Here is a 12888-nt window from a genome sequence, read left to right on the forward strand (position 1 = left end):
CCACTGGGAACCCATTAGGGTTTCTGTAAAGAAAGACATGACTTAAAAAGAACAGGAAGTTTCTACCACCCATAAAGAGAAATGAGTAATGCAACAATAACAGAAAACTGGCCCAAAGATATGCACAAACAGGCATTTCTCAAAAGAACTGGGGTTGGACTAGAAACATTGGAAAGTGAAAGTAAAGTCACTCAGTTCAGTTCAGTTCAGTCGCTCAGTCGTGTTCGACTCTTTGCAACCCCATGAATCGCAGCACGCCAGGCCTCCCTGTCCATCACCAACTCCCGGAGTTCACTCAGACTCACATCCATCGAGTCAGTGATGCCATCCAGCCATCTCATCCTCTGTCACCCCCTTCTCCTCCTGCCCCCAATCCCTCCCAGCATCAGAGTCTTTTCCAATGAGTCAACTCTTTGCATGAGGTGGCCAAAGTACTGGAGTTTCAGCTTTAGCATCATTCCTTCCAAAGAAATCCCAGGGCTGATCTCCTTCAGAATGGACTGGTTGGATCTCCTTGCAGTCCAAGGGACTCTCAAGAGTCTTCTCCAACACCACAGTTCAAAAGCATCAATTCTTCTGCACTCATCTTTCTTTATAGTCCAACTCTCACATCCATACATGACCACAGGAAAAACCATAGCCTTGACTAGACGGACCTTTGTTGGCAAAGTAATGTCTCTGTTTTTGAATATGCTATCTAGGTTGGTCATAACTTTGCTTCCAAGGAGTAAGCGTCTTTTAATTTCATGGCTGCAGTCACCATCTGCAGTGATTTTGGAGCCCCCCAAAATAAAGTCTGACACTTTCCACTGTTTCCCCATCTATATCCCATGAAGTGATGGGACCAGATGCCATGATCTTAGTTTTCTGAATGTTGAGCTTTAAGCCAACTTTTTCACTCTCCTCTTTCACTTTCATCAAGAGGCTTTTTAGTTCCTCTTCACTTTCTACCACAAGGGTGGTGTCATCTGCATATCTGAGGTTATTGATATTTCTCCCGGCAATCTTGATTCCAGCTTGTGCTTCTTCCAGCCCAAGTCACTCAGTCATATCTAACTCTTTTTGATCCAATGGACAGTAGCCTACAAGGTTCCTTCATCCACAGAATTTTCCAGGCAAGAGTACTAGAGTGGGTTGCCATTTCCTTCTCCAGGGGATCTTCCTGACCCAGGGATTGAACCCGGATCTCCCACATTGCGAGCAGACACTTTCACTGTCTGAGCCACCAGGGAAACTCAAAATGAACTAAAAAAGTGGGCAAGCGGTGGGCGTTCTTAGCAAATGAGGATGCATCTAGTACTGATTTAGAACCCAAAACAAATTCCACACCACCCCCCCTCCAAGAAAGCTGGAGGTGCCCAGGATTGAACCCAGGACCTCATGCATGCTAAGCACACACTCTGCCACTAAGCTACATCCCCACTGGAAAAGCAGCCAACCCTACTGGCAGTTGGAGAAATGCATATTTTTAAAAAGATATTATTTTAAGCATTTCTAATCAGCATGGAATTTTGAAAGATTTAGTAAAATGCAGAGTTTTTAAGGTCAGGAAAATGGACATAGCGTTCTCCTGGTTGGTGTGTAGTTGCTAATGCTCCTTGAAAGACAATTGGGCTTGTGTTCCTTTAAATGGTCGAATGACTTCCATTATACAAACAGACTGTGTTTTATTTATGCATTCAACAATGAATGGACATTTGGGTTTTTAACCACTCTCTGTTACAAATAATGAAGCTATGAATATTCATGAATAATGTTCTGTGTGGCCATATTTTCATTTCCTTGGATAAATAGGTAGTAGAAAGTTGACTTATAAAGTACTTATAAAGTTTCCTTATAAAGTTTCCTTATAAAGTAAACTTGGATGGAACATGTTAGGAATCCGCTACATGTTTTCAACAAGGAGCTCTTCTGGGTTCTCATAACTGTAATACTTCACTATCAGAGCCATGTGGGTGTTGGTATAAACATAGAATAAATGCCAACATGTGCCTACCTTTCTCCCTTGTGGACACACCACACGCAGGCTGACATGTACTCTGGCTGCCCCACCAATTGTGACACGCGCACCTGGAGCAGACATGGGGCTGTTTACCTGCCTTTGCCCTGAGTGACACAGGAGGGCTCTTAAGACCAGGCAGCTGGGACGTCAGACTGGTCCTGCTTCTGCCACTGGTGCCCTGGAATGTGGGCAAGTCCCTTGGCCTCTCTGGGTCTCAGGTCCTCTCCTGTCCAAGGTGTTGTGAGGCTTATGCAAGTCACTGGAGGTGAACATGCTGAAGCTTAACCTCAGACAGGAGGGCTCCCAAATAAGAGTTCTGTGTGGCCATTGGTCTGTGTCACCTATTATCTAGGACCGCAGGAAGAGGAGAGGAAGAAAAGAAATTGGTCATTATTTCCCAGGGGATAAAGGCACAGAAAGTGTGTGACAAAGACACAGAGAAAGCAGCAGGCAGCCCGCTTCTCCTAGAGAACTGGGGACTCCCGCAGCCCTGCGGGGCTGGGCTCCAGGGGAGGAGGAGGTCAGGTGTCAGCTGCTGTGTGTATATAGCCCCAGGCCTCCGGGGCCGGGCTCAGTGCTGAGGCTGGTGCCAGGCTGTGAAGATGAAGCTGTCCAGCGTCATCCCTTGGGCCTTGCTGCTCAGCACAGGTAAGCCTGGCCCCCAGCCCCTTGCCCCTGGGGCCTCTCTGCTTCCTGTTCAACCTAGAGAGTCTGTGCAGTTTACTTGTTGCCCAAGAAGAGGGTCTGCAAGCTGCCCTCCTCCAAGGAGATGCCACCCTTAGCCTGGCCTGGAGGAGGAGTGTCCAGCAGGATGGTCATGACCCACGGCTGAGTATACAGTGATTTTAAAACATTTTCTGGGCTGTCCATCCTTGTTCTGGTATGCATTCCCTGGGACCCCTCTGCTTTAGCCAATGTCCCCTGGGATGCCCTGTGGGACAGCCAGCCCTCAGCCCAGACCTGGAGGAGGTGAACCAGACGTGGTCAGCTTTGCAGGGGTCTTGGAAGTGTGATGGTGTGAGTGTTGTAGGTGGGACCCTGGCTGGACCTGATTGGATGGTGGCATCCAAGGGGAAGTGGGGGCCCCTGCAGAAGCCCCAGGACAGGTGGGCTGCTCTGCCTCTGCCCCCGGGATGGAGACGTGGCAGCAACACAAGCTCTGGGATGACCGGCAGGAGCAGCAGCTCCCAGCAAGGCTGAGGATGTCCTACGAGGGGAGTGGGGATGGGGGTGGGGGGAGTCTTAGCCCTGCAGGGGGGCTGTGTACTGGGCCTGCACTGAACATGGAGGGACCCACGAAGATTCTTGGTGCTGGAGGGAAAGAAGAGATGGCCGTGCCTTCAGGGAAGCCTGTCTCCTTCCTCCTTGCTCTTTCTGTCTCCTTCCTCCTCGCTCTCTCTGTCTCCTTCCTCCTCGCTCTCTGTGGGTCTTACTCTGTCCCGCCCCCTTCTCTGTGCTTTTCTGCTCCAGCTCCTCTTTCATCGACCCACACTCTCCTCCCCTGCTCCTCTGCAGGCTACTGTGCTCATGACCAGGAGCCGAGTGGACAGCTTGGGCTTGTGCTGTCAGTGTGTGGGCACAGATCCTTCTCAGCATTTATCCCTGTCTCCTGTGATCAGGACCTTCCCATCTCCCTGGTCTGGGGCTGTAGGGGGTGGGGAAGGGGAGCCCTGCTCCTGGGACACTTTGTGGGCAGCTTATAGGTAGAAACAGGTCCATCAGAGCCCTTCCTGCATCTGCTGTTTCTCAAGAGCCATCAGTTCAAATCAACAGATCAGGATGGCATGTTTTGGGGTGACGTGTCCTGAACTCCTCCAAGGGGCTGCTTGTTCCCCTGCTTCAAAGCCGGGACCTTAGATTCTAGATCAGAGGAGGTCACTGTATGTGCAGGTCCGTGGTGGGAAGTTGTGTGATTCTGCCCTTGAGATCTGCTTTCAGAGAAACCTCGATTTGTATTTTCCAGAGCAGACTAGACGGACGCTCCAGGGTGGGGAGGTTTCCTTTGTGGCCCCCAACCCTGTGCCACTTCGGTACTCAGGACGGGCAGCTGGAGATGGACCCCAGTGTCCTGGTTGACATCTATGGTCACATAGCTTCCAGAGCGCTTGTTGATTTCAATCTACTGAGGAAAGCAGTGTCTATGCGAAAGGAATGTGGTGGGAGGTTGCCAGTGGCAGGGAGCATAGTGGACAGCCTCTCTGGGATGGGCACCGAGCTGTGTGCACGTGAACTGTCCTCTGGAACCAAGGAGGCTGTTACTATTAAATTTCCAGTTTACAGGTGCATGGACTGAGGTTTGTGAGAATAAATACCTTGTCTAAAGCCACCCAGCTCTCACCCGAGGCGCACTGGGCCCCAGTCTGTTTCCTGAGCTGGCTGTGCCCACTTGTCACGCCCTGAGGATAAACTACAAGCCACAACACCAGAGGAAACAGTGATTGCTGTCAGGTCACTGCCTCAGTTCCCTGATATGGTGAAACTTGCATAAATTAAGAATTCTTATTTCTTCTCAGCTGAGATTTTTATTCCATGTATTTACACCAAAAGCAAATTCATCATTGGTCTCATTGAAGAATTACAAAAAATACTCAAGTTATTTTTGAGTGCCCCTCTGTTCTGTTTGGCCCGGGACTGAGAGGTTTCCTAGGAAACAGCAGGTTCAACCTGCTGAGCAGAAACTCCCAGGTTAACTGGAGAAGCCACTCAGCCTCCTGAGAGCTGACTTGTCTGACTGTGGCTCCAGAACCAGAACATTCATTTTCACTGAGTGGGCCTGAGAAACAGACAGTCACAGCTGAATAAGCGAGTCCTGATGGCTGAGCGCCAGACTTCCTTCCTGCTCTGTCCCTGCAGGACCCAGCTCTTCCGAGGATGAGGGCAGCCAAGTATTATGTGCCCAGCACGATCCCTGGAAACACAGCCCCTCCTCACAGGGTGCTCACTGTATGTGCTATATAGCCTTGACACTTCAGTAACTTCCAGCTTTTCATTTGTTGTTCTCTTTTGATGTCTTTCCAGCCACAGTGGATTCAATGGACTGGCTCCCCCGTAAGTACCGTCTTAATGCTTTACCACTTTATGCTCCTCACGGGGAGCAGTGCTTTAGGGCTTCAGTTCAGATGCCTGTCCTGGAAACACTGGTGTCGTTTACCTTTTGGTTAAAGGAACTTGGCGTTTCCGGAGCTGACCGTCAGCCTTGGTCTTAAAAATCCCTGGGGTCCCATAACCTGACCTCCTACGACTCCCACCTTGTTCCTTCTCCCTCCCCTCCTCACCTCCACAACCCAGGAGCTTCCCCTGCCCTCCTGCCTGCACAGCCTCATGAGGCAGGAATGGGACCACCTCTCCACAGCGCAGGTGTCCCAGGACTATGGAGCCACCTTCAGTGGCTGGAGCCTGGAGGGCTGAGGGGCATCACCATGTCCAATGTCAGATATGAGAGCCTCCAGGCAGAGGGTGCTTTGGCATCAGGGGGGTGCTGGGCAAAGAGAAAGCTTGCCCCCTGATGTGGGGGCTGATAGATGATTGAGTGACTGATGATTGATCAATCGATGATTGACTGATTTCCCTAGTGATTTTCAGGTCCAGGTAAAACTTGAACTCATTTGATCAAAACACCAATGACGAAAGTGCTATTTTATCTTCACTTTGCAAACAATGGGCTTCTCTAGCCGTTCAGCTGGTAAAGAATATGCCTGTAATGTGGGATACCTGGGTTGATCCCTAGGTTGGGAAGAGCCCCTGGAGAAGGGAACAGCTACCCACTCCAGTATTCTGGCCTGGAGAATTCCATGGACTGTATAGTCCATGGGGTCGCAAAGAGTCGGACACGTCTGAGCGACTTGCACTTTCACTTGACAAACAATGTTTTGCTGACAAGGTGTTAAACTCTTATATTTTTCAGGGATCAAAACAAACTGCAGTAAAGGGTATGGATCTCTTTAAAATTCTGAAAAGAGTAAAACCTTGAAAACCACATTTTCCTGGATGCTCAGACTGCATGGTGGATGTCTGTTTGTGATTGGGGAGTGGGAGTCAGGACCACCTGCAGTGGGGTGGGCGAGGGGTGGCACAGAGCCCAGCAGCCTGGTGCACCTTCTGGGAGACTGGAATCTTTTCTTCTGTTATAGGGAATACTAACTGTGGGGGAATCCTCAAAGAGGAGTCTGGAGTGATCGCCACCTATTACGGACCGAAAACAAACTGTGTCTGGACTATCCAGATGCCACCAGAGTACCATGTTAGGGTGTCTATCCAATATCTCCAGTAAGTACTCAGTTGAGTGTTCTTTGCTGATGGTGTGGTTTTATGGGAAGGTGTCCCTCTTTGCCCCTTCCCGTTCCCCCTGCACCACCAAGCACACACATCCAGACACATCCTGACTCCAGCTCACTCCTGCTGATGACCCTGCATGGCCCCCTGCCCTCTGCATAGAGCTGACCCTCCTTGCATGGCTTTCAGATCCCTCCAGGGGACCCCGATCTCCCCTCCCTTCTAACCTCTTCTCCCCTCTGTCCCCTGTCTGAGCTGAGCCAGCACACACTGAGCTGTGGACCCATCATACTGTTGGGCAGCTCTAAGCCTTTGCTCACACTGTCCCCTCTGCCTGAAAGGCACCTTCCACCTCTCCCAGACTCACCACCTGCTGCTTAGGGTCCTCATTTCCTAGTTCACGAGTTCACTGGAAGAACTTTTCCATCACACATGAAACCCCTGCTCTGACTCTGTCCACAGCTGGGCAGATATTTCTCGGATTTGTGCTCCATATATTACCTGCTTTGGGAAGATCCCCTGGAGAAGGGACTGGCATCCCATTTCAATATTCTTGCCTGGAGAATCCCACGGATAGAGGAGCCTGATGGGCCACAGTCCATAGGGTCTCAAAGAGTTGAGTGACATGACTGAGCGATGATGCACGCACCATTCCTGCCCATGTCTGAGTTTGTGCCTACAAGAAAGGGAGTCTTATTTTTGGCGGTTAAGAAATGTTTTCTAACTAGTGACTGAGTGGATGAATGAAAGACTGAATGAACAATTAAAAGACAGGATGAATAATACTGCAACAGAAAGCACTGTCAAGGTAGCAATAAGTTGTAGCACTTCTATAGAAGGTTACTCTTCACAGATATTAACACAGGGGCCACATTGCCACCAATTGCAGACCAAGTGATGTATCGTCCACAGTGGTGGCTGAGACAGGTGATGTTATCTTGTGACTGAGGGCCCTGTCCCTCCAGACCTTCCACAGGGTCAGGTCTCCACTAGATGGAGGAGCTGCTCTGTGTGAGGACAACCTGGCAATACCTGCCTCACAGCAGGGCTCAGACCATCTACCGAAACCACACACCAGGGCTGAAGGAAGCAGGCATTTCCTACATCACCATTTCTGTTAGGATCAGAGGGGTAGATTATTCTTAAAATTTTCATTATTGTTCCTTTGACCCTCTTCAGGCCAGTTTTGTATATGACTGTCCTTGGGACCGGGAAGAATCAGTCTGTCCAAGAGTGAGCTAGTACAGAGGGAGCTGAGTGTGTGTCCTCGTGAGATGTCCCTTCCGTGTCTCGTTTTAGCCCAGAGAGGCTCCAACCTCGCTCCTGGCTGGGACACACGCTGGTGGCTGAGAGAGGAAGACAGGGTGGGGTGAGGTCTGATGGGCAGGAGGAGGAGACAGAGACCTCAGCAGGAGCGTGACACCCCGAGTGTGCACTTTGCCCACAGCAGGGAGAGCTGGACGCCCCTCTCGCCTCTCTAGATCCTGGAGGCTAATAGGGGGTCCTGGGTTCCTTGTGCCAGGGGTGCAGAAGGTGAAGCAGGAGTGGCATCACACACGCATGTCTGGGCCTCAACTGACTCCGTTCTTGTTGCCCAAGGAAACAGTCCTCAGGGTTGACTGTACTATTCCCTCCAGTGGCTCCTGATCCCAGAGTCCTGGGTGGGCTTCCCTGAGCCCCATCAGTGGGGCTGCTCAGGAGGCAAGGAGTCACTTGCAGCCCTGGTGTGGGGAGGGTCCTGGGTGACCACCATCCCCTCCTCCAGAAGGATGAGTCTCCTTCCCTGTGGGCACCATGCCTGGGAAGTCTGGTGAGCAAAGCTATGTGATTGCATTGGGTCTAGACAGGGGAGGCTGCCTGCCGGAGGGACCATGATTCCAAAGGCTGATGCCTGCCCTTCTTTCTGCTCCAACAGACTCAACTGTAATAAAGAGTCTCTGGAGATTATAGATGGGCTGCCAGGATCTCCTGTCTTAGGGAAGATTTGTGAAGGTTCACTCATGGATTATAGATCTTCTGGCAGTATCATGACTGTCAAGTACATCAGAGAGCCTGAGCACCCAGCTTCTTTCTATGAAGTGTTATACTTTCAGGATCCACAAGGTAGGTAAAAGGAGGCAGGCACCTGCTGATAAGTCCTCCTTCTCTGTGCATGGTACAGGGAAGTTGGGCGTGTGGTATTTATATGATTGTTGAAATAAACTCCATTGTCAGCAGATGAGCCAGAGGCAGTGTGACCTAGTGAAGTGAAGTGAAAGTGAAAGTCGCTCAGTCATGTCTGACTCTTGCGACCCCATAGACAGTAGCCTGCCAGGCTCCTCTGTCCATGGGATTCTCCAGGCAAGAACACTGGAGTGGGTAGCCATTTCCTTCTCCAGAAAGATCCACCAGTTCTATGACAGCCTTTCTGCATCCACAGATCTTGCAGTTGTGAAGATCTGACATGAAAATTCTTTTACAAGTTTTATTTTACATCTAAACAAGATGATCATTTCCTCTCAAATATAAAATTTCCCTTCCTGATCATATTAAAATCCTTTAGGCATATATCTGGAGAAGGCAATGGCAACCCACTCCAGTACTCTTGCCTGGAAAATCCCATGGATGGAGGAACCTGATAGGCTGCAGTCCATGGGGTTGTGAAGAGTCAGACACGACTGATCGGCTTCACTTTCACTTTCATGCATTGGAGAAGAAAATGGCAACCCACTCCAGTGTTCTTGCCTGGAGAATCCCAGGGACGGCAGAGCCTGGTGGGCTGCCATCTATGGGGTCACACAGAGCTGGACACGACTGAAGCGACTTAGCAGCAGCAGCAGCAGGCATATATCAGTCAGTTCAGTTCAGTCACTCAGTCATGTCCAACTCTGCGACCCCATGGACTGCAGCATGCCAGGCCTCCCTGTCCATCACCAATGCCCGGAATTTACTCAAACTCATGTCCATTGAGTCAGTGATGCCATCCAGCCGTCCCATCCTCTGTCGTCCCCCTCTCCTCCCACCTTCAATCTTTCCCAGCATCAGTTAGTTCTTCGCATCAGGTGGCCTAAGTATTGGAGTTTCAGCTTCAGCATCAGTCCTTCCAATGAACATTCAGGACTGATCTCCTTCAGGATGGACTGGTTGGATCTCCTTGCAGTCCAAGTGACTCTCAAGTTTTCTCCAACACCACAGTTCAAAAGCATCAACTTTTCTGCACTCAGTATTCTTCACAGTCCAACTCTCACATCCATACATGACCACTGGAAAAACCATAGCCTTGACTAGAAGGACATTTGTTGGCAAAGTAAAGTCTCTGCTTTTCAATATGCTATCTAGGTTGGTCATAACTTTTCTTCCAAGGAGTAAGTGTCTTTTAATTTCATGGCTGCAGTCACCATCTGCAGTGATTTTTAAGCCCCCCCAAATAAAGTCTGTTTTCACTGTTTCCACTGTTTCCCCATATATTTGCCATGAAGTAATGGGACCAGATATATATGTAACCTAAAACAAACCAAGCACAGTCCCTCAAGAGTGTATTTTTTCCTCATTAATGATTGACTGCAATTTCACCCACATGTCAATTGGAAGAAAATGCTCCTTGAACTCTACTTAACCTGTTCTCCATCCCACAGCTTAGTGATCTCTGCTCAGGCCTGAGTGGACAAGCGTTGCAAAAGAGAACAACATTCCTTGAAGACCCTCTGGAATCAGCTGCCCACAAGGAGAAGCATCTTCTGATCACCTGCTCTCAGCCTGTCACCTCCATCCTTTCCAGCCCCTGGTCTCCTAACTGCAGAAAGATTCCTTACTACTGAGCTTTAGATTGTTGCCAGTCTTGTGGTTAGTTCCTTCTCTTTATCATTATAATCATTTTGAATAATGTCTCTTTACCTGAGTCTGGATTTTGTTTTAGTTTGTGAGTCCTGGTGTCACAGGGTTGGAACCCCAGGCATCGCTGAGAGTAGTTGAAACCCCTCCTGAAGGTCTTTATGCCCAGAGGGCTTCTCATTGGTCTGAGGTCTATCTCAGGACAAGAGCTCTGTCTATTTATGATTTTCCTCGCCTGCACAAGGAAACCCTCTACAGACATAGACTTGAGATGCTGGCCCGGCTCCCTGCCAAGTTTCAAGCAATGTGCTTGAGGATATAGAATCTTTGGTGAGGATATGTTGAATGTCTTCTGATTCCCACCATCCAACTATCAATTATATTGCATCATAGTCCTTTTTAAAGGTCTGCAGAGAGTAAAAGGTAAAGTTCACATGGTTTGCAGGCTCATCAAGTCGGGTGATGTTGCATTTTTTCAGACCAGGAGTTAGGAGGGTCAAAAACAGGGATGGCACAGCCCCTTATAAGCCTGGAGCTGCTTCCGTGTCCCTTTCTTCTGTTCAGAGAGGAGAGGGAGTGTGGGGGTCTTTTCATGAACTTGTGGGGAGAACCATCAACTCCCTCAGGCACAATAATCTGTGTGTGTGGACCATCCTGTTGAGGTCAACTCAGAAAGTCACGCTGGAATCTCCCTTCCTCGAGTGAGTTCTCTGAAGGTGATTTTTCTTTGTTGATATTGTAGATTTTAGTATCTTTTCCAGTTCACCCCCCGTCATCCAGCATAGGCATCAAACCACAATCTGGTTCCATTTTTCACTTCCTGTTGAAAACCAGTCCATAGAGTTTACCCACCTTAGCAGAGTTTTATCAAATCCTTCTTCACCTGACCTTCCCTCCCTTCTAATGTCTTCTCCCCTCCGGCCCCTCTCAGGGCTGAGCCATCACACACTGAGCTTTGGATACTGCACACCTTTGAGCAACTCTGAGCCTTTGCTCACACTGTCCCCTTGGCCAGGAGTCCATCCTTCCAACCTTCCAGACACATCTGTCTGCTGCTCGGGGAGCCCCATGAAGCATATCGTGGTTCAGCTGAAGGGCTGACTCTACCATTGCATCTTTGTGCCTCTCTCACTTGCCTCATGTAGATCTCGATGAGATTTAAGTATACAGGGGCTGTTAGTCACTCGGGCATATTCGACTCTTGGCAATCCCACAAGTGGAGCCTGGGTCGCCTGCATTGCAGGCAGATTCTTTACCATCTGAGCCACCAGGGAAGTCAAGTATACAGTATCAGTTGCTTATTTATTCAGTGCGTACCATTGCAGCACTCGAAATTTAGGGTCCTACTAGTAATTCTTAAATGAATGAATGACTGATAAAGTCAGAGTTGTGTTTTCAACGTTCCAATGAGGCTCTACATTTCTCTCCAGGAAGTCTTCAGTGTTAACATGGGAGTCACGTTTCCCTCAATGGTAGGCTAAGCCAAACACAGACCAGAAAAGATGCTGAGACAGAAGATGTCATCTGTGTGAGGAAGGGTCTCTGTCCTTCCAGATTTGACATGGGGTCTAGACCTACACTAAGTTACTCTCATGTGCCCAAGGATGAAACGCCTTGCAAATGGCTGCAAAATGGGGTTTAGACTATTCAAACATTGCTTCTGTAAACTTGAAATAGTGTGGTCAAGAATCAAGACTGGGGTGCAAACTCAAGGAGGTGGGATTGACAACACACGCATTTCCCATGGTTTATGTAATTTCTCGAGGGTTCAGATGGTTAGATGGCTCTGAAAACTTCCCTGCATTGGCCCTTTGCCATTTTCAGAGATTTCGGGCTCTTCCTGTCCTTATCTCTGGGAAGGCTCTGTTTGGTTAAGGGTTAAACCTGTACAGAAGGTCCTGGTTCTTCCTGGACATGTCCCCTGCCTCCTGCTGGATTCCTTAGAGCCTCCAGCCTGTCTCTTGTGAGCAGGGCATGTGCTTGTGGCTAAGTGAGGATAAAGGAAGGGATCAGGAGTTAAGAGCAGAGAGGGCTTTGAAGGCCAGAGAGAGAAGCAGAAGGACCTCCTCAAGACTAGGATGGTGCTCCACAAGAATATGGACACAACTTGTGCCTCTGACCCTGCTCTTGGACGCAAGATTGGCTGCTGGAGCCGGCAGCCCCACCCCCAACCCCATCTGCCAGAGGAGTGGGGGGTCAGAAACCAAGGAGTGGCTACACACTCAGGTCAGAAGGAAAGCTCTGCTTCTGAGGACAGAACAATGAAAGGTTTTATTTTCTGCAGAAGCATTCATCCATCTCTGCGAGGCACTCGTCGATTGCTTCCTGGGAGTTCCTTCTCCAGGGCAGCACTGTTTAACCTCAGTTGGTGTATTATGTTGCTTTTCCCTAGCATCTACCTAGAGAAAAGAATTCCTGGGTAAACAGCTCATCATGAAGCCCCTTGATGATTCAAGGGTGTGGGGATGGCAGGCAGGTGACAAATGGAATGCTAGGGACCGGCTAGGGCATGGCTATTTGGAGCAGAGCCCCTCGGAGACTCCCCAGGCATTCGTGTACAGCCCAGAGTCCTAACACCTCCAGGGTGACCATGGGGTTGTCATAGGCCTGAGGGAGACTGACTGATGGTCTTGGGCGATGTTGCTATAATGACTTCTGGCTGTCACAGAAGGGGCCGTGGACATGTGGACAGAAAGCCTTTGGCCACACTGATGTGGGCAATGGCCATGCATCGGGGTGTCCCCAAATGCCATGGGTCAGAAAGATCATGATGACGTTGACAGTGACTCCTCAGAGGAATCATG

General features: G+C 49.5%; 1 protein-coding gene across 3 annotated transcripts; it reads left to right on the plus strand.

Moving 5' to 3' along the window:
* Nucleotides 1–2575: 2575 nt before the first annotated feature.
* LOC147344468 (spermadhesin-1) lies at nt 2576–10138 on the plus strand. Of its 3 annotated transcripts, none has more exons than XM_086378035.1 (5): nt 2576–5050; nt 5907–5931; nt 6133–6268; nt 8190–8377; nt 9889–10138. In XM_086378035.1, exons 1-5 carry the CDS (start codon nt 5009–5011, stop codon nt 9891–9893), a joined length of 396 nt encoding a protein of 131 aa, XP_086234161.1. In that variant the 5' UTR covers nt 2576–5008; the 3' UTR covers nt 9894–10138. The 3 variants fall into 3 exon arrangements, with proteins under 3 accessions (XP_086234161.1, XP_086234160.1, XP_086234162.1); XM_086378034.1 differs by lacking the exon at nt 5907–5931 and having other exon boundaries at nt 2576–2650; nt 5021–5050; XM_086378036.1 differs by lacking the exons at nt 5907–5931; nt 8190–8377 and having other exon boundaries at nt 2576–2650; nt 5021–5050.
* Nucleotides 10139–12888: the final 2750 nt, after the last annotated feature.

This window comes from Bos grunniens, chromosome 26 (genome assembly GCF_055505025.1).
Source record: "Bos grunniens cultivar Pamir isolate PY7600 chromosome 26, Bosgru_T2T1.0, whole genome shotgun sequence".
NCBI classification, from domain to species: Eukaryota; Metazoa; Chordata; class Mammalia; order Artiodactyla; family Bovidae; genus Bos; species Bos grunniens.